Source organism: Octodon degus, unplaced genomic scaffold (genome assembly GCF_000260255.1).
Source record: "Octodon degus isolate 3935 unplaced genomic scaffold, OctDeg1.0 scaffold00001, whole genome shotgun sequence".
NCBI lineage: Eukaryota > Metazoa > Chordata > Mammalia > Rodentia > Octodontidae > Octodon > Octodon degus.
In genome coordinates this window covers 32,451,360-32,473,385 of record NW_004524577.1, presented here as the reverse complement: position 1 = coordinate 32,473,385, position 22,026 = coordinate 32,451,360, and the positions used below count along the sequence as shown (strand labels likewise).

Below are 22,026 nucleotides of genomic sequence, written 5' to 3'. Positions count from 1 at the left end.
GAAGAGGGATAAGAATCAGCAAGGAAGGGGTCTGGGGATACAGCTCTGTGGCTGAGCGCCTTCCTGGCAAGTACAAGGTCCTGAGTTCGATTCCTGGTACTGCAAAAAAAACCCAAAATCATGCTCCTGGCAAAGGGTGCCACCAGGAAGCTCCAGCCACAGCCAGAGAGTAGGTGCCTCAGGAGGAGGGACAGGATTTCCAGCACAGTTGCTTTGACACTTGCTTTGTACAGGGCAGTCGGGCTGACCCTCCCTGTGCAGAAAGCTAGAGATCCACTGTTCCCCTGCGCTGTGCGCACTCCAGCAGAGGCTGACTGGAAGGTTCTTCAGGGACAGGACCTGGGGGAACTGGGCCAGGGAACTTGTTAATAAATACTGTGTCCTGCAAAAATAAATAAATAAATAAATAAATAAATTTCTCAAGTTGACACAGTGTATCAACCAGACCAGTAGTGCATGCTGGCCTTGAGCTCTCATGTAGCCCAGGCTGACCTCAAACTCCTGGTGATCCCCCTGCCTCAGTATTCCATGTGCTGTAATTACAAGCATGTTCCACCAGGCCCAGGTTTCTTGACTTTTTAATGCTAATCTTTTCAGCTGCCAAATTCTCTACTGGCAAGGCATAACCTTACCAGAGCTGTCTTTCTGGTGAAAATCAAAAATTTTAAACCATTTTACTAGATCATTTACTCTTGAAACTCAAGGTAGATCTGGCTAAAAGCCTCCATTGAGGAGCCGGGGAGATGGCTTAGAATAAGCGCTTGCCTGGCAAGTGCAAGGACCTGAGTTCAATCCCTGGTTCCGCAAAAAAGAAAAAAAAAAGCCTCCATTGTGCCCTAGGGTGAAACCAATCGCAGCCCAGGGTGGGTCCCCATGGCCAGAACCGTGCTGCAGAGTCATCCAGCCAAGTTGACACAACCACTACAAGGTCTATATTAGGAAGTCCTCTGTAATTCTAGATAGTTTACCTAAATAAGTGATTTGTTGTTTTTGTCTAATAGCTTTTAAGATTTTGTCCTTGTGTTTGTTCCCTGGATTTTGACTATGACGTGTCAAGGAGAAGTTCTTCTCTGACGTTGGCAATTCAAGTTTTTATATGCATCACTTACTGTTTAATTTTCTCCCCATATTCAGAAAATGTTCTGCTCTTGTTTCTATAAACAGGTTTTTATGCCACTTACGCTATTTTCTAATTGTCACTACTTACAACCAATCTTAATCTTTGTATCATCTAGCAGTTCTTAGATCTATTTTTCATGTTCTCTTGTGTTTAATCCACCTGAGTATATATGGTCACATGTCCCTGCCGTCTCTTAGGTTCTGACTCTCTGTCCTTAAGTTGGTCACCTTTGTTGCCTATTCTTCTAGTAAATTTCATCTACTGGATTTCTGTTTTTTACCTTTTCATGGATTCTTAATTCTTTGTTTAGTTGGTCATTTATATTTTGTATCATTTTAACTCCGCTAGTTTTGGGTTAGTGTTTTATGCTAGTTTTATGCTAATGTGAAGATCTCTTTCATTAATGTCAGCTTTTCAGGGATACACTCGAGGTGTGCCTACCTACAGGCCTTTGCCTCGCTCCCAAGACCCAACCACCACTGGTAAGTTGGGAGGGTTGAGGGTACAGTGTAATTAGCCCCCTTCTTAATTCTCTAGAAATGGACTGCTATATTAGTGACACACTGACAAACCAGGTGCTGACGTACAGTAAAAACTCATTAAAGGCAACGGCTGTGCCACCCTAGCAACCCGCAACAATAATAGAGTTCAAGAAAACCTAAACATTGACATACCATAAGAACCAGTAGAATCCACCCACACCAGCGCTGAGGAAGCTGAGGCAGGAGGACCACTGCCAGTTTGAGGCAAGTCTGGACTATATGGAGAGTTCAAGGCTGGCCTGAACTACATAGTAAGACCCTGTCTTAAAAAAAAAAGAAGCAGCAGCTATCACTATACCACCTTTGACTGCATAGGAACACATTACAAATTTTGACATACACTAAATATCTTTAAATGCTACAATAATGCTACCATTAATAGAAAAGATTTCAATAGTAACATAGCTAAATTTTCAAAGATTAATAAAGCTTAATAGTAAAGATGGAGTGATGTGGAATGAGAGAATAAACTTTGAAAAAATAAAGAAAAACAGGAGAGAAAAGTGATATAAAGGATTCCATTAAGGAAAGAAAACTAATGGAAGTGCCCTTTTGATCTGTTTATTATTTGTTTGTTCCATCGCCTCTTTAACCGTTGAGTATAATTCAGCTGGTTGACATTTGGCTTCCTCTCCATTGATACTCCAGCTTTGGGGAATCAGCTTAATGATAAAATTAACAGAAAAGAACAAATATAAAAAAGAATGAGGAGGACCGGCCGGATAGCTCAGCAGACTAAAGCACCTGCTTAGCAGAGTGCAGCGCCCGGGGTTCAACCCTCGGCTTGCTGTACCAGCCCTGCCCCCGGAGAGCACTAAAACAGGGATTAAGGCAGGGTGTGGTGGCGGGCGCCTGTAATCCCAGCGCTTGGGAGGCTGAAAACAGGAGAATCACTACAAGTCTGATCTATGTATTGAGACTCTGTAGACCCTGCAGACTCTATACCAAATACATTTTTTAATGAGAAAATAAAGACTAAAATATAGATGAAAAAGACCCCTTCCCCAAAAAAAAAATTGTCCCAAAAATATCCTTCCATGTTTCAGAATCTGGTTTCTTCCCGTGGGCGGCGGTACTGGAATCCATTAGCTGCGCCGAGGGCTGGTGAGTCTCCAGGAAGGCCTGTCGTGTGCCCTGCTCACGGCTCCGCGGGCGGAGCCGGCCTTCCCTCCTCCGAGAGGTCAGCGCTGTGCAGCTAGGCCCGAGGTCACGCTGCCCACCAGGGTCCGTGCTGCTCTGGGCGCGGCACGCCCAGTCTTTCTCTGCCTAACTTTGTGGCCCTCAGTTTGTGGGGCGCACCCCTCCCCACCCCTCCTTCAGAGGTCCCTCGGGCACGTGCTCCGAGCTGTGGCCGCCCTTGGAGTGGGGGAAACCAGACTACGGGGTTCTGCGCTGCAGTAGTCCGGGGTGCCGCCCCCAGCACTCTGCTGGGCGTCACGCCGGCACTTGCGGACCCAGCCTGCCTGGGGACGTTGTGCCAACCTGCGGCGGCCACCTACCCGGCCAGCTCGGCCATGTCCTGGTCTCCCGCCGCAAAACTGCTTCCTGCCTTTCCCTGTGCTGTGCTCCATTCCCCAGCTTTCCTGTAGTTTCTAGCTTTCCTGTCAGTGCCAGTTCTTAGAGCTCCGCTTCTTACTTTTCTTCTCCACCTTCTTGACTTCCACATGTCTTGATTCCAGGTCCTGGAGAGGTTATACTTTTCTACCAGCCCCCTCTCTGCCATTTTTCTTGCTGCTGTGTTTACCTTTGCCTTCCTCCCTTTATCTTGCTTCCTTCCCACAAATTTCTTTTCAGTGACTTTCCCCAGCTGCTGTTCCTCAGGGAATTCCCCTCCCCTCCAGTGCAGCCCCCCTGCCTCCCTGACAGTGCCAGTCACGCTGGCGGAAGTGATGTTACTGATGCAGCCGTTCTTCATCTGCCTGCTGCACTGCTGACAGGGTCGCCTTCTCCCGTCCTCTCCCACTCTCCCGCCCTTCGGTCTAACCTGTCTTCTTAGGCTCACCTTCTCCGATTCCCAGGGAACTGCTTGCCTGGTCCTGGAGAGAAGGACAGTAGAGTCCTGTGTTACATCACAAGTGACTGAGGTACTTACCTACACGCCTTTCAACAGTAGCCCTGCCTCTTTCAGAAAACACCGCCAGGAGCCCCTCTAGAATTTCAGCAACCTGTTTTCCAGTTTCAGTCAATCATAGGTTCTGTCTGTCACATTTATATTTCTTACTGCAGATGTGTTACTCTCTGGGTAAATTACTTAATTTTCACTAGGCGGAACATATAACCTTCAGTATAACACTTTCTCTGAAAGGTGCTTTGGGCCCGAAAATTTAGGTGGATTATTAAACTTTCTTAACAATTTCCTCACTTAGAAAATCTTTATTTGGATGGTGATACATTTTATGGCAAATACTCACCAATTGATAAGTAAAGGATACAAAATAAATACAGAGAAGTAATTTTTTCTTAATTTTCAAAAGTATTTCATTGGACCATTTTACCACATAGATTTTTTAAAAAGCATAAATTCCCAAAAGCAGAAACAAATGTATATCTGTCTTTTCTGCATTTTCAGTATCTTTTAATGCATTTTCAGCATTATGAGAAGGCCATTCAGTAATTTAGAATGAGAATTTGTTTTACTAATGATGGAATATGACTTATCCTTGATTCCTAGCTGTTGAGATTTGATTTGTAACGCAAGTCCAACTATCAAAGTTAATCTGCTTAGGAGTGAGTGAAGTGAAACTGCAGAGCCCATTTCATTCATTTAACAGATATATACTGTATAGCTATCATGCCCTCAGCATTATTCCCGGCACTGAGTATGGGGGTCAGGCAGGAAGAGAGAGGTGGAAAGGGTTGGTCGAAACCCATTTCTGTATGGCCTGCAGAAGACATTTGCATTTACTGCCTGCTTCAGTAATTTAACTTCTAGAAACCTTCTCAAAGTTATCTTGCAAGGGATGGGGATATAGCTCAGTAGCAAAGTGCCTCCCTGGCAAGTGTAAGGTCCTAAATTCAGTTCTCAGTACCAGAAAAAAAAAAAGAGGAAGAAAGATAGAAAGAAAGGAAGGAAGGAAGGCAGGAAGGAAGGAAGGAAAAATTTTACAAAAATATGCAATTTGAAATCTGATAATAAGCCAAGCCACAGCCCCACAGTAGTATCCCAGGAGGTGAAATGGAATTCAGAAGATATGCGGTTATATTATCAAGTGAAAAAGTAAAATGAAAAACAGTTGGTGGTACCTTTTGTATGAGGGTAGAGACCTCTTAAACTTCCTTAACAATTTCCTCAGTTAGAAAATCTTTATTTGGATGGTGATACATTTTATGGCAAATACTCACCAATTGATAAGTAAAGGATACAAAATAAATACAGAGAAGTAGTTTTTTCTTAATTTCCAAAAGTATTTCATTGAACCATTTTACCACATTGTTTCCGAAACAATGAGAAAATAAGCAAAATTACTAAGTATAATAAGAAAGAGGACACAGGTAGAAGAACAAGGGTGGAAGCTAGACTTCTTTAACTATATACCTAGGTAGCGTCTTGCCTTTGGAACAAGACAGCTTAACCAAAGAGTCTCTCTGCAAGTTGTTGATCTTCCCTTCAGCATGAGGTTCATGTAACCATGGAAAGAACTGGAGGGAAAGCCTTCCCAGCACAGAGCAGAAAGGGGCCAGGTGAAGTGTAGTATGTTGGAAGAACAGAGAAGCCAGTGAGGCCAGAGTGTCGTAAACAAGGGGAAAGTGATGTGGAATGAGACTGAGGAAGTGGGCAGCAGTTCCGCCCGCTGTGCCCTTGTCCAGAACGGGTTCTTCAGGAGCAGACAGAAGATGGAACTGTGGTAGGAGGCATTTATTAGGAACCCTGGTGAAAGGAAGAAGAAACAGCAGTGGACCAAGGACAACATCAACCTTCGAAGCAGCTCCAGCAAAGCTTCAGCCAACTCAGTGGGGAGCCCTCCATCAAGCACTCCCACCACAGCCCTTTTATTTCTGGGTGAAGCAGCCAGTCCCTTGTGCCCTGCCTGTCTCACACTGTTACTGGGTGTGGACTGCCCTGGGAAGCCATTGCCAAGGCAGTTCCACGGCTAAAGCATAAGCTAAACTTAAAGCTGTCTGGTCAGTCACAGTATTTCCCCCTCCTCTCCCTCCCTTTTCTCCCTGCTTCCTTTACCTGCCATTCTTTCTCTCCATCTCCTTCCTCTTGCACCTACCCCTTCTTTTTCTCCTCCCCAAGTCATGTGCATTTGGTATGTCAAAGAAACTACTTTATAGTACAGTAACTAACTTTTAGGGCTGCTAGTTAGCTGGAAGGTCCTTGTCCGTTGGCAGTGCCTTGGCACTTGTCTGCATCTGAGCTTGTAAACTAAGGGAGGTGAGGCCCAAGTGAACAGGGTAAAGGAGCTGGGAGTCAGAGGGACGCCGGAGCTAGGCAGCACCACGCTGGGCTGCTCGGTGCTGACCCGTATGTGCGCCTTGCTGAGACGTGTGCAGGAGTAATGGGAGTGGAGGCAGGAGCCAGTTTGAAGAGAAGTAAATTGTGTAACCCTAACCTAAGACTCTGAGCCTCATCTGTCTTTGGTCATATTTAGTAAAACATCTATTAGACACAGTAGTCTAAGCAGTTTTATTTTGTTTGCTTGGTTGGTTGGTTGGTTGGTTGGCTGGTTGGTTTTTTGAGACAGAGTCTCATTATGCAGTTTCAGCTGGCCTTGAACTCAAGCGATCCTCCTGCCTCAGCCTCCTGAGTGCTGGGATTACTGTCATGCACCATCATGCCCAGTAGTAGTTGTATTTTTTATTCTGAGAGAGTTGTATTTTTTATTCTGAAACTTAGGGATTAATCAGGCCTGAAAGTATGAATTTGAGCTTCTTCAACATACGGGGACAGTATTTAAACTTGTAGAATAAGAAAAATAAAAACAATGTTTAAGACATAAATTCAGTTTATTCAGTTATTCTTTATCTGAAATTCAAGTTAAACTGAACATCTAATATTTTATCTACAAGTGCTGCTACTATCTCATTGTCCAAAATGTTTCAACATTGCTTTCAGAATAAGATCTGAATATTCTCAGTTTGCACATCCTGACCCTGCCTACTACATGAGCCTCTCGTAGTGTCCTGACTTGACTGTGCTGCCCTCGTCCTCCAGCTCTCTGCGTCCATGCTTACACCTCTCTCCCTCCGTGCCCTCTGTCATCTTATTCTCTGCTTCATTCCTGTAGGTTAGGTAGGAATCAAGCATCAGGTACTCTTAAGAAGTCATCTCTAGGGGCTGGTGAGATGGCTCAGTGGTCTAAAGCACCTACTTAGAACAAGCTTAGCAAAGCACAGGGACCGCGGTTCAATCCCGCAGCACCACATGCCAGCCAGCCCCGCCCCCTGGTGGGCTAAGCTGGCCACACACACACACACACACACACACACACACACACATAAATAAATAAATAAAAATTTAAAAAAGAAAAGAAAAGAAGTCATCTCTAGTCCCTAGCCCCACTCCCTGGACAACAATCAGAACTCTGGCTTTTCTTCTGTGTTTTTCATACCATCCTTTGCTTAATATCATCACAGGTCTTGTCCTGTTATAATACAATTGCCTTTTATCTGTTTCTCATATGTAAATTATCAATCCTTTGAGCACGGACTAAAGGGTGTATCTTCCAGCTCTATTTCTAGTACGTGGGGGCTTCTGGTCAGTATTTGAATGCATCAGCAAATAAGCAAATGGGAAAACAGAAAGGATTCAGGCATGGACCACATGGTGGTCCCTGGTGCCTGTCCAGCTTCTCCCCGTAGACTCCTGGCTACGTCTGCACTACAGCAAGTTAGCCCCTTTGCTTATCCTCCTTGGTTTCCCCAAGCAAACTCCCTAAGAACAGAAACCTTGAAATGTAAGCCCTTGATGTGTATTTACTGAGTGAATGAGGGCGACAGCCCCAGGTGTCCCTGCTTGGGATCCTGAGGAATACAAACTCCAGCCATGGCATCTTGGTTCTCTTGGGCACACTCTCCAAACCCTGACCTGCAGCTTCGCTAACTGTATCTCGTTTATTCTTCTTTCCCAAACTTCCTTCTTTCCTCTCAAACCAGGAGAGAACTCTTTTTCTCCCTAGATAGCTGTCACATAGCAGCTCAATAAATGTTAGCAGTCACTTGCTGATGGAGCCTCCTCTCTTACTAGGGCTCCTGGCACTGCCGTTTCTTTCCTTCTCTCAGAGGACAAACCCCCAAAGTCGTGGAAATCTGACATTCTCTTTCCTCCCAAGATTATGGTCTCTCCCTTTCTCATGTAAGGGAGCAAGGTTTTCTTTGTCTCCCACCAGGACAGTTCAATTAAACAGGACTAGAGTTAAGTGACTCTAATTATTTTTTATTAATGTTTAACTGCTAAATTTCTTTTTCAATTAAATAATTGTGTCTTTATGCTTGGAGGTCCTTTTTTCATATATGTGGAAGTTCATTTATTTTATTAAAGGAAATACCACCTGCAAAACTAATGACTTGAGCTCTGTGATTACTTCATTTTAGTGACATTTAGAGATTTAATAATTAATCTGGCTCCAGTTCAAAGAAAAAAGCTCAATGCCAGAAATTTCCAGCCCCCTAAAAATATAAACAAACCTTATAATTGTCCCCTTAAATAACAAAAACTATTGAGTTCAACTTCTTGCAATTAGAAATGTTTTGAAAAAGACGCAGGCGGAAAGTTCAGGAAGTATGTCAAAACAACAAAACTCAGTGTACATTTTCATTATTGTCATTGATCAAAGGATGTTTGCAATAGATTTCCATGAGAATAAATTAAATGTGACATTGATTTGGCAGAGGTACACAGTGATTGGCAAGAACACATAGCAGGAAGAGCGTCTGCTAAAGCACAACTCGCCTGGCTCTGCTTCATCCTAATGGATTTCTTAGCAACACAGCGCTAGCATGCTAACCTTGGGCTCCGACTCCCATCTGGGCCGGGTTAAATCCATTTTGATTACTAATCCAGCCAGCCTTACCCTGAGTTTCCACACAAAATACCCTTCAGGGATATATGCAATTCCTCCTTTTTTCTCTTTTCTATACTGAAAAGGGGTGATTTAATAACTTATTATTTCATCCTGGCAGTTCCACTTGTAGAGCATGAAAATGTGGTTTAATTAAAGAAATTGGCAATATATTCAAGTTTAGATATTATTGTAGCAGTTGCTAGGTCTGAATTGTTCCTCAGCATGTTACAAACTTGACTGTAAAAAAGAATATCTTGAAAGAGAGGGCAGAGCTCAGCGCTAATGTTTACCTTGCATACATGAGGCCCTGAGTTCAATCCTCAGCACCCCCCAAAAAGAACCAGAATTGAACTGAACTGAATTCAACTTAGAACATTTTAAGCATGAAATTCCCATAATGATTTAATGTTGATGTTTGGGGAACCATGAGGTTTATTCTCTTATGAACTCTTAAATGGCCACACCTTTCTAGGTATCTAGAACACAGGGTTTAGATACATACTTTATGGCAGATTCACTCCTGTTTATTGAATCCTTCTGTAGTCTTTTTAAAAATTTAATTGACTCAAAGACAATATTCTCATACTTTGAAAGGTTTAATATCCATGAAAATAAAAATAATTCAAGAGGGATGGCCAAATAGGTCAGTGGATTAAAGCCCTTGCAAGCAGGCGCAGGGGCTGGGGGTTTCATCCCCAGGCCTGCCGTGCCAGCCCCACTCCTGGGACGTGCTGAGACATTGATGGAGACTGGGTGTGGTGGCACAGGCCTATAATCCCAGTGCGTAGGAAGCTGAAAACAGGTGGATCACTACAAGTCTGATCTAGTAATGAAGCCCTGAACACCCTGTAGACCCTTCCCTAAAAAATACAAAGGAAAAAATAAATAAAAATAATTCAGTAGAATGTATAAATTATGGAAAGAAATTAATGGAGCTGTGAAGCTCTAATGTATCCTATATATAACACTTATCTGCTAAGAGGTAAGACCGTATGGATTTGGGAGAATGTATTTAGAAATTTAAATATCTTAGAAAATTGATCAGTTTCTCTAAGATCAAAGTTTCACTATACCTTGATCATATATGTTTTGAAAGCATATATATCTAGCTTGTATATAGCAAAGATGTTTTAAATTATAACATTTTATAAATTCAGATTCTCTTTTATATGTAATATAATTTGAATTTTTTATACAATGAACCACACTTCTGTTCCCACAGAAGATCTAGTGACATTAGCCCAAGACTAACTCCTTAGTTTTACTTGCTCTTTAATGTAGTAAACTTTCTAACAATGAAGCACTATTGAATTTATTTTAAACCATATATAGATTTTTGGTGTGTGTTTTTATCACATTTTATTTTTACTTCTTTATTACTTATTATAGAAATTTTAAAACCAATATAGAGAAGTTTTGAACTGAAGTTTAACTATAGGTGTAGATGGTATACTTAAAATTCTCAAGTACTGGAAGCTAAATGGAGATTATTTCCAAGTACTAAATTACAGAGGACCCAAACATCAAAGAAGAATCAGAATATATCCACCTGTTTACATTTTAATTTCTTCTAGATTCTTAGCACTTTCAAAGTTAACTTTATAATTCCCTAAGAAGGGCTGAACATTACTAGGTCGACTCCACTGCTATGTCTATCAATATAAAAATTATATGGTTGGCAGCACAGCTTATGGATAGTGAGCATGTGCTCAGCACATACGTGAGCCTGGGCTCCACCCCAAGCGCCAAAAGGTAATAAATAGTAATTTGGAAGTCTATTACCAGGGAATTTTATATTTTTCATGAATGTCATATCATTATTGTCATAGGTAGGTATATATGCAGCATTACTGAAACATTGCTTGATAGGATAATTCTCAATTGATTAGGTTGACTTTTCATTAATTTGTTGTTTTTTGTTTTTGGAAACAAGGTCTTGCTGTGTAGTTCAGGCTAGCCTTGTACTTATTCTGTAGCCCCGGCTGGCTTCAAACTCAGTGATCTTTCTGCCTCAACCTCCCAAGTGCTTGTATTACAGGTATGCATCACCATACCTGGCATTTGAATCTTATAAAAATAAAAATTTGATAAGCAAATTTTGACCTTGAATAATATCGTGAACATAGTTATTCAGTTTTATTTATATATCTGTAACACACAAACATACAAAATAAAATTTAAATTACATTTACATAAATTAATAGTGGGTAATTTATAATTTTTATTTACACTCGTTACTAAGTGTAATAATGAATAATATTCCTAAAATGTTCATCTATGTGTACTTAGGCCTACATCTAAGTATTCAGTTCTACTTAATAACAGTTCATTCCCACAACTTTGGTTTAAGCGTAGCTCCAGAGACACAGAACAAATTGGGTGGTTGAGATAGAAAACTCTTAGGATAACCTTTTTCAGCCTTTCTCTTTCCCCAGAACTCATGAAGTAATCTGAAGTTTCATCCAGTCATGACACCTTTCTCAGAGAGCTAGTCAGCCCTTTCCATTTACTCAGAACGTAGAGTGCAGTTTCTAGACTCAGGTTTGCGCTGTTCTGGCATCCTCTCTCCCGGTGCATTATTGCAGAGGCCTATGCCTCTAGTCTGCCCTGTGTTCTACTTCCTTTTTATAGTCTCTTATGTTGAGACTTTAGTCTTTCTGCTGTCTCATAGCTCCTACAGCTATTGCTGCAGAAAAGCAGAATTCATTGCCATTGTGGGACGTTGAGAGGTACGAGGAATTCACACAGAGGACTGTATGGTGGGAGTGGGATGACAGTGACAGTTATATTATGCCTACTGTCTGCGAGTGAGCTGAGCATCAGCATATTAGATTACACACTGAAGCTTTTTACTTAAAAAAAAAAATTTGAGGCCTTTTGGAATACATGGGAACTTGCAACAACAGTATATCAACCGAAAGGATTCTTACACAGAGGTCTGTGCAAAGTAATGGCACTGGAAAAGACTTGAACTGAGATCTTCAAGAGCTTTAGCTGATGTCACTGAATACTGAATAGTACAGATTATGGACACTGATGAAGTTAGAGACCTCAATATCCACTTACTTCTCAAAGTCCCCTTAGCAACCAAGCCTTTAGCACAATGAGACTTTTAGGAGATACTTTGTATCTCACCCATAGTGGTACAGAAGAAACAGCCATGAACTTGTCTGTTATGAAAGAAGTAGTGAGTTTGTTGAAATCATTCAGAGCTTTTGTTCTTTTAAAATTCTACTTTTCAGTCCTTCACAGCAATTACTAAAATTATACTTTTAACATAGAAAAGTATATAAATTCAAACATTTACTACATACTGATGAGTCTGTCTGGTGCTTACTTGCAGTCTCTGTAAATAACGCAGAACTAGACCAACTGGCTCCAACTGAACACCTGTACTGCCTGTTGAAATGAGGACTCTCATAGATGCCAGTCACTCGAGACACACTTAGGGAATGTTTTGACGTAAAGACTTCGATACAGCTCCTGCTTTCCCCTTGTCTGTGTGGTTTCTTTCTCTTCCTTGAGATCAGTGGAGAACTATGTCCTTTAATACTGCACTCCAGGGGCTCATATATCCTAAAATGAGGACAACCTTCTGTATCACTTTTTGTCAACTCCATGAGGTTCAGTGAGTTTCAGAAGGAAAAGGAAGACCATGGTTGACATACTATTTGAAATCCCTAGTCAAGGAGACAAGACAACAGTGGTATAAGTGTACATATGGACAGCTTGGTGAAAAGAAGCTCTTTGTTAGATGGGAGTAGGGAGATAATGAAACAGAGAGCTAGTCATTTGAAGACTGCCTGGAGAAATAACTATCTTCTTGCCTTTCAGGCTGTTTCTCCTGAACTGGGTTTGCAGAGCTTGAGAATTCCTCTGAGGAGAAGTACAGTCATAATAAGCTTCAAAACCCATGGCAGTAGTTTCTCTGGGCAGTGTGGGGACGTCTCTCACGTGCGCAGGGAATGTGGACTAGATGGACAGAGGTCTAGGGCATCCATTACATAGCAGTGCCTAAAGTCTGGTTTTTTGTTTATTGGGTTTTTTATTTTAATTTTAATTTTTTTTTTATTTTATTTTATTTTTTTTTGCGGTACCAGGGATTGAACGCAGGACCTTGCCCTTGCCAGACAAGCGCTTATTCTACTGAACTCTCTCCCCAGCCCCAAGTCTGGTATAATTAAGTCCTTTGATTTGGTAGTTTTCAGTGTTTCTCTTTCTATTGAGTAAACTCAAGTTTCCATCTGTGAAATTTTTCATGAACTTTAGCACCTCTTTAACATTTTTTGTAGCAGAGGTGTGCTGTGACGAATTCAGCTTTTGTCTGAAAATGTTCTTTATTATGCTTTAATTTTTGGCAGATTTTTTCAAAGATAGGACCTCCACTCCAGTATGTCAATGACCTCTTGCTTTTCAGCCCTTTGATAATTGACACTATATCTGACACTGTCTTCCTTCTTCAGTTTTTGGGGCAGAAAAGATAATGTGTCAGGGAATACAAAGTCCAGTTGAAACCAAAAGAATTCCCAAGTCTCAGGCTTCAAATCCCCCTAGTGCACACTCCCTTCTGTTCTTAGCCCACCCCACATTAGATCCCATTTTCTTCTGGGGATTCCTTGACCTTTTCAGAATTTCTGAATTTATCACTCAATGCACAACCCCTCTGTGACACTTTTAATACAGATAAACCAGAAAGAAGACCAAAACTGACCAGATTGTCATTTACTCCTGGGCCCTTATGTGAGCTGTCATTTAGGCTCAAGCTTTGATCCTATCTAATCACGATAAACCTCTTTTCTTATTGCTCTCCATCCAGCAGAAAGGGACAAGCAGTAGGCCTATTTGCAAGCCAATGGGAGACTTCCTTCAGCCCACTGACTGTATTTACACACCTCAACCTTATAATGAAGGGTTGGCCTATTTACCCTAAATGCACAAAAGATTACTCTCCAACCTTGTACAGACTTACATATTCTCTCAGATCTTCTCGACCTTTAGGCTGTAGTCCTTCTCTCTGTCCTGAGTTACACTGCTATACTTTCAGCCCTTGCAACATTTGATAAAATTCTCCCTCCCATCTCGCCTCAGACGTGCCAGCCTCCATCCGTATGTGACTCCACATACTCTGGCTTCTTAATGAGCTCTTTGAGAGCCTTCATTTTTCCCTAATCAGGTTCCATGACCTAATCCAAGAATATATTCTATTGTCCCAGACTAGTTTATTCATAAAGAATTTCAAAGACCACACCTTCCCAAGAAGAGTATGTCATCCATGAAAACTAGCATGATACTCATTCTTCCACCCCTCCCCAAGAAATAAGCAAGGCAGAACAACTCATGGGTATAACTTCACCGGGAGCAGACCTCATTCCATTCATTAGAGCACTGACTCTCACTAAAGATAAAAACATCAATATTTACACACACAGCACAGGATACCCTCCACTCAGATTACCCTACTGGCAGGAAAGGAAATTTCTGTCTGCGGAACAGAACAGAACCAACCAAACAAATAAATCAAACAACCTACACATAATTGGCACTCAATTCAAGAACTTCTACAGTCAGATCTTCCACCCTGCAGAGCTGCAGTCAATCACTGAATGCCCCTGGTGCTTAGCAAAGTCTCTGGCTGATGAGAACTTCGTCATATCTCCCCCTTTTTAAAAAATATTTATTTATTTAGTACAGGTCTTGCTATGCAATTGAGACTTGTAGTGATCCTCCTGTCTCGGTCTCCCCAGTGCTGGTATTACAGGCATGTACCACCACACCAGGTTTCGGTGGCCAGCACAGTGTTCCTAGGGTTCCAGGCCACATGGCATGCAGTACCAGGGATTGAACCCGGGTCCTTGTGCTTGCCAGGCAGGCACTTAGACCATCAAGCTATCTCCCCGGCCCCTTGATCATCTCTTAGTCCACTGGAAACTGCAGAGCTGTTCGGTTTATAGCTCACCAGAATTCTTTAGCTAAATGTTGTCCTTCCTGGCCTTGAGAAATCTCATTGTACACATGTACAGTTTAATATTCAGATAAAACAAGTGGACCTATATGCAGAGTTCTACAATTCTTTCTGGGTATATTCTGGAATTGTACCTAACATAGTCCATCTTCCACAGCCTGTCTAAACAACCAGCTCTATGACTTCGGCTTAGTGAGACCCCATCCTCTGCTTGGTTTCAGCAGCCCATGACATACCTCCACACACAGAGCTGGGGTGACCTACGGCTCATCCCATTTATTCTTTTCGTCTCTGGGATCATAGCTCTGTTCTATCAATTAAAAAGTGTAATAGATTTTGCCCCACTTTTGTGATTATTTTATGAAAGAAGTACTAGTTTGGTACTGGTTATTCCATCCTGGCCTTAAACTGCTAGACTATATTTTACTGACACCTCTTTCAAAACAGAAGTTTGATATACTTAATGGAATGGAATAATGAATCACTTTATAATTTATAATTACAGAAGCCCTTCAAGAAGATAGTATTCTTATCTCCATTTTATATATCAGGAAACTGAGGCACAGAGATTACAGCTGGGTCATGAAGCTGGTGGATGGCAAAACTGGGATTTGTAAATTGGCCATCTGGCTGCAGAGCTAATGTTCTTAACCACTATTGAGGTTTCAGAGGCTCTAACAATGCTAAGGGTGTGCATACGTACTTCAGGCATTAATATTTACATTTTTAGTCATGAATTTTAAAAGATTCATATTTTAAGACAATAATAATATGTATAGATCTGTCACCTGAGGGAACAAAAAGATAAAAGATACTTTTAGCACCACAATTTTATAAAAGCAGTTATCTTATACCATGTAATCAGCAATCTTTTCTTTCTTTCTTTCTTTCTTTCTTTCTTTCTTTCTTTCTTTCTTTCTTTCTTCCTTCCTTCCTTCCTTCCTTCCTTCCTTCCTTCCTTTCTTCCTTTCTTCCTTTCTTCCTTTCTTTCTTTCTTCCTTTCTTTGGTACAGGACCTCACTATGCAGCTTGGGCGCATAGTGATCCTCCTGTCTCAGCCTCTCTAGCATGGCATTACAGGCGTGCACCACCACCCCCAGTTTCCGTGGCCGGCACAGCATGCGGTACCAGGCACTGAACCCGGGTCCTTGTGCTTGCCCAGCAGGCACTTAGACCACTGAGCTATCTCCCTAGCCCCCATTTCCCTTATCATATAAAGAAACTAATACTGAGATAATGAAGTGGCTTCTTTGGTGACACACAGCTAGAAAAAAAAAAGGAGGACTTGGGACTGCAACCTGAGTCTTAAGAATTATCTATAAAGATGACGATTATGATGTTAGCTTTTAAATAAAGAAGTGAAATATTAGAAACAGTAGGGGCAGTTGTTAAGCAAATCATGGTACAAGTGATAAAATAACATAGAACCATGTTTTCTAAAGCTAAAGAAAAATATTTGACAAGAAAAATAGTAGGTAAGATAATGAGTATGTATTTTCAACATATGAACTATTATGAAAGACTTGGCTTTTGATTTGTCAGTACACAAACATTGGAACATACTGTTAATGGATGATCGTATCAAGACAAAAAAATCCTTGCTTTTAGTAATTTCCACATTAAATACTTTCTTAAAGGATAGTTCGTCTTTAAAGTCTGCATTGTTACTTTAATTCCAGGTATTCACAAAACTAGATGTGTGTTCTGTATAATTTTCCTGGAAGTTGTTAGCAGGGGTCTGCCTGGTAACAATTAGTTAAAAATATAAATAAAATGCTTTTTCTAGGAAAACTTATAGTCTCCCTGTTACTCAACTCAGCAATTTTTAATCCTTTATCGTGTCAAAATAATTATCTTAGTCATACTGGCTTTTAATTTGCCTAAATAGGTGTTATAATAAGAGATTGATTTGGAAGAGTAATGTTGATTAAAAAATTATGTTAAGGCAAGAGAGCAGATCTCTGCTCTTTCTTTCTTTCTTTCTTTCTTTCTTTCTTTCTTTCTTTCTTTCTTTCTTTCTTTCTTTCTTTCTCTTTTGGTGGTGTTCGGGGCTGAACCCAGGGCCCTGCACAGGACAGGCAAGTGCTCTGCCACCAAGCTGCACCTCCGAGCGCTCGACTTCCTTTCATTCCGAAGGCATAAATATGTACCAACTGTATGACTACAGGCGCACAGTGAAGTAAATAAAGTAGGCATTAGTGCAGCTTCAGGTGACGTGGCTACTATTTTAAAAATCAAGCCAGCTCTAGGTCTGTAACACTGTAACCCAAAGAGCTTTTTTCCTTTTAACTTCAAATCATTATTGTGTCATTTCAAATATCAGTGCTTACCTTTCTAAAGGACTATACTGTGTGCAATCCACTTGAGAAACAAAGGTTGTAACACGCACATTTAGATAGCCAGATGCTGCTATTTAAGGGTCATTTTTAGTGTAGTAATTTAAGTCATGAGAGCACTTATTGTATCAATGTTGTAAGATAGTAGCTACATTAGCATTCTAATTTCTTCACATTTTTCTTGAAGAAAAATCGAAATACAGATGAGCAAAAAAGGACACTTAAATTTTTCATTAATTTAAAAGTAATCATGGGGCTGGAGAGATGGCTCAGTGGTCTAAAGCACCTACTTGAAACAAGCTTGGCAAAGCACAGGGACCGCGGTTCGATCCCCCAGCACCACATGCCAGCCAGCCCCGCCCCCTGGTGGGCTGAGCTGGCCACACACACACACACACAATAAATAAATGTAATAAATAAAAATAAATAAATAATTTATAAAAAAATTAAAATTAAAAAAAAAAAAAGTAATCATTAAGGAGCCAGGGAGATAGCTCAGTAGGATAAGCGCTTGCCTGGCAAGTGCAAGGGCCTGAGTTCAATCCTGAGTTCTGCCAAAAAAATAAAAAACTAATATGGAACCATCAATAAAGGGCACAATTACTATTATTTCATGATTTTAAGATGTGTATTTTCTTTTACTTTTTTTTTCTTTTTTTTGTCTTTTTTTTTGAGATAGGGTCTTACAGTATAGTTTAGGCTGCCCCTAAAATTCACTAAGAACCCCAGGCTGGCCTCAAACTCACAATGATCCTCCTGCCTCAGCCTTCTGAGTGCTGGGATTACAGGCATGAGCCACCATACCTGGCTATCTTTTCAGTTTAGTATTACTAAAACCAAGAATATACATAAAGGGCTAGCCAGATAGCTCAGCAGACTAAAGCGCCTGCTTAGGCACACGCAGAGATCAGGGTTCGATCTCCAGCGTGTCGTGCCAGCCCCACCCCTAGGGTGCACTGAGACATGGATTCAGATTGGATGTGGTGGCACGTACCTGTGATGCCAGTACTTGGGAGACTGAAAACAGGAGAATCACTATGAGTCCAATCTGTGCAGTGGGACCCTGTAGACCCTGTACTAAATACATTTAAAAAAAAAAGTAAAACTAAAAGAAGATGCAAGGGGCAGGGGAGATGGCTCAGTAGAATAAGCGCTTCCCTGGCAAGCGCAAGGGAGTGAGTTCAGTCCCCAGTTCCACCAAAAATAAAATAAGATGTATAAAGTTTACTGCTTTTGTTTTTCAGTGGTGCGTATAATACTGCTGCTTATATGTGATTATCTTATGTTCATTGAAATTGAGTAATAAAATAGAGTTCTTTTAATTTTTGGCTTAGCCCTTTCTAGCTACACTAGCTAATCTGAACAACAGAAGTTGCTTGTAGTGATGTGAGGACACATTTCCAACAGCAAAGTTTCCCTCTGAAGCTAGTGTGTAGGGCGTACCGGACTTACACTGGTGAGGACGGCCTTGTATTCAGGCTTTAGTTCCCATGGGTGGGGTTTGCAGGAATACCTTTCTAAGATGATTCCAACGTCTCTGGCTTTGCAGTGGAATAGTCACCGATGATGGCTTTTAAGATGGAAAATAGACACTGGGCATCGTGGCACATGCCTGTAATCCCAGCACTTGGGAGGCTGAAAACAGGAGGATCACTTCGAGTCCGATCTATGTAGTGAGACCCTGTAAACCCCGTAGACTCTGACCTAAATACAGAAGAAAACAAACAAACAAACAAAAAAGACAGAAAATAGCTGTTAAGCTTAGATCTTCAATGGAGTGAGTTAATGCCCTTGTACTCATTAAATAGTCTGCATTACATTTTAGGTAGCAAGTATTTCAATTTTGTGGTCCTTCAGACCTTCCTATTTTGTAACATAAAATGGGGGGCATTTTAATAATAATACAGGGGCCAGGGAGATGGCTCAGTAGAATAAGTGCTTCCCTGGCAAGTGCAAGGGCCTGAGTTCAATCCCCAGTTCTGCACCAAAAGATAAAAAATTAATAATAATAGTTTTTTCAAAAACTCACACATTTACATATTGAAATGAAAAGCAAGTATCAAGTATATACTACTGTGTGTGCACCCACATACACGTGCGCCTCAACCTCCTAAGTGCTGCAGTTACAGGCGCGCACTACCATGCCTGGCCCTACCGTTCTTTAATGGCTTATTTTCAAAACTGTATTTTTAGGTTTTTCAATTAGAAACTTAACAGTTTGTCCATGTATATATCTGTGTGCAGGAAATACTACAGAATGAAAAGTACAGAGAAGAAATGAAGATGAAAAGCAAAGATTTTTATGAAAAAGAAAAGCTCCCTAGTAAAGAGCCCAGCGAAGAACTCTTGCCTCCACCAGTTCAGATTCAAATTAAAGGGCATGCCTCTGCTCCGCACTTTGGAAAGGAGGAGCCCTCAGCGACACCCACCAGCACTGGGAAAGCCTTCCAGCCCGGGTCCTGGATGCCGCAAGAGGGCAAGAGCCACAATCCATGAATTGTATTATGGTAAAAATCATTTCACTTGCACAGATATAACTATTTTAACAAATAAAATAAGTTTAAAAGTGAATTATAGTTGCCAAACTTATATGATAGCCCTGTATTCCATTAAGCGTAAGAGCTCATTTAGTTTGCATAAGAAATGTGAGATTATAAACTACAGAATCGTAAATTCTTTTAGACTTAAGTCCTACACTTGATTTATTAGTCACTATTCTGTTCATGAATTTGCCTGGAATTGATTTTCCCTCCTTAGTTTACTGCTTTGAGGAATGCCAGGTCATTGTGAATGCTCAGGACATGGAGGATACAGCCTGTTCAAGGTCAGGCTGAATTCCATAGCAAGACCCTGTCTAAAAAACAAATAAAAAATGTAAGATTGGATAAGACACATGAATGCAAAGAAAACTTCGCTAATAAAAGAAATTATACAGACCTTGATGATCATACAGAACAATGGCTAACAGTAGAACTATGGCTGAAGTGTGAGGAGAGGAGTTAAGATTTAGGAAACAATCCATCAGAAAAATCTGAAAGGACAGTAGAGAGAAGTGTAATAACTAGAGAGTGCCATCAGAATGAGTTACTTGGAAGAAGAAAACAGGGAAGGGTTCTCGAAGTAGAATGCAGTTCCATCGATAGGCAGGACTCAGGTTTATATGAAAGAAAACTCTGGGTAGACATCACTGACTACACACAAAAGTTCTTGCAAAACATCCAGGTTTCCTGGAGAACGCGAGTAAGGTTTTGCTGTTGTTTTAATACAGTATTCAGCATGCAATAGTGTTTGACATACAGTGGGTTTCAATATTCACCAAATGAATGTTTTTACACTCAGACTAAAATAAGGAAATCCTTGGGAACTATTAACAGACTCAAACCATACAGGTTAGAATTTTTACTTGGTATCAGGTAAAAATCGTAATTGCCTAAGAAATAACTACAGAAATACAATTGTTTTATAAAGTATTTATAGTAAAACAAGTAATCCAATTATAAAATCACCATAGCATACTTACTAAATGACAAAAAGGCCCCTAAGTGATAATTCCAGTGTCCCACCAGCCCTGTTAAGACCAGGTTAAGCATTTTGTCTTGCTACCTCACTTTAAGGTAATATTACATTTTACCAGAGGGGCAAGAAAGGAGCTAGTCACTAAGTAATATAAAAGGAAGTACAGTTTGCAGTGTGATTGAATTATGCATTGAGAGTAAGATGTTCTTAAATCCTGGACTGCGAGGAAAACTTGTAAATGTTTAAACACATTAGTGCATCTACTGCTGAAGTCCTGTTAGCTTTTTTTTTTTTTTTTTTTTTGGCAGATCTGAGGATTGAACTCAGGCCCTTTCACTGGCCAGGCAAGCGCTTATTCTACTGAGCCATCTCCCTGGCCCCTTTTTAGCTTATTAGTTGCATTCTGAATCTTTTGCAAAGATTTAAGTATTAGTATAAGGCAAGACTTCATTTAAATTTTCAGTTTTCATTTTAGAATATTTTATCTAAGCAGCAAAAGAAATCAGCCCAGAATCCTGGTGAGAAGTGCCTTGTGGTAGAGTAGAATGATGGTCTGAGCTCCCCGTTTAGCACAGCATATACTGTCAGAGCGACTGAGAGGTGGGTATGAAAGCTGTAGTAATCCCTCTTCTTCCCTCCAGAGGGGTGTATGTGGGATGACTGATGCCTTCGGTGGTACTGGAACAGATTTAAATATCCTACATGAAAAATGAACTATCATCTTAACCTAAGATTTACCTTTCTAAATAACTTTTAGAAAATATCTAGCTTTGAGGCCAGACACATGCTACGTAGAATTACAATATTAAATATTAGCTTTTCCAACATGTGTACTTCATCTGAAAAATAGCTACACATTTAAGTTTTCCTACTATGTAAAGGATTTTGTCTTTTCAAGACAGACTTCAAGCTTATTTAAAAAATTTTAGTCTAAAAGTAAAAATATTCATGTTAACTTAATCAAGAGTATCAATGGCCAAGGATGCAGCTCCGTGGTAAGCACTGCCCAGCCTACCCAAGGGGCCCTGGCTTCAGTCTCCAGCCTAGAAAGAGGGGGAAGAGGGAAAGGGAAAGGGGCAAGAGGGGCAAGGGAAAATGAAAGGGGGAGAAGGAAGAGCACGCTCACATGCCCTCAAGTGCCAGTCCTTCCTGGTACTCTCTGCCTCTGTCATTCATGCATAAAGCATAGTTTTCATTTTTACAACAAGTCTTACCATTACACAAATTCTGAAAGTACAAAACTGTTGCTGGCTCTTGGGTTTAATTTAGCCAACTAGCTACATTGAAGTTAAAAACCAACAAGCACGGAAGTAGTCCTTTTTTATTATGTTTTACTAAGACTTCTATCATTTAATGACATAATCTTGAATCAGTGTAACTAAACTTTTAAAACATGCTATCTCACTTAACTGCACTATTTAAAATGCAACCTGAATTTATTTAGACTAGGCTTTTTCCAACTGTTTATGTTGTGGAGAGAGGGTTACAGTAGTTAAATTAAAAAGACTGAGAAATCATGCAGGAAAAAAACTTACCAAAGTTC

General features: G+C 40.7%; 1 protein-coding gene across 1 annotated transcript in view; it reads left to right on the top strand.

Annotated features, from left to right (window-relative positions):
- The window catches only part of Ndufaf2 (NADH:ubiquinone oxidoreductase complex assembly factor 2), a 61,079-nt gene extending 41,544 nt beyond the window's left edge, over positions 1-19,535 (top strand). The window contains exon 4 of the mRNA XM_023709447.1: positions 19,212-19,535. Coding sequence (XP_023565215.1) covers positions 19,212-19,463 — 252 coding nt within the window. The 3' untranslated portion in view covers positions 19,464-19,535. The remainder of the gene's footprint in view (positions 1-19,211) is intronic.
- The last annotated feature ends 2,491 nt before the right edge of the window (positions 19,536-22,026 follow it).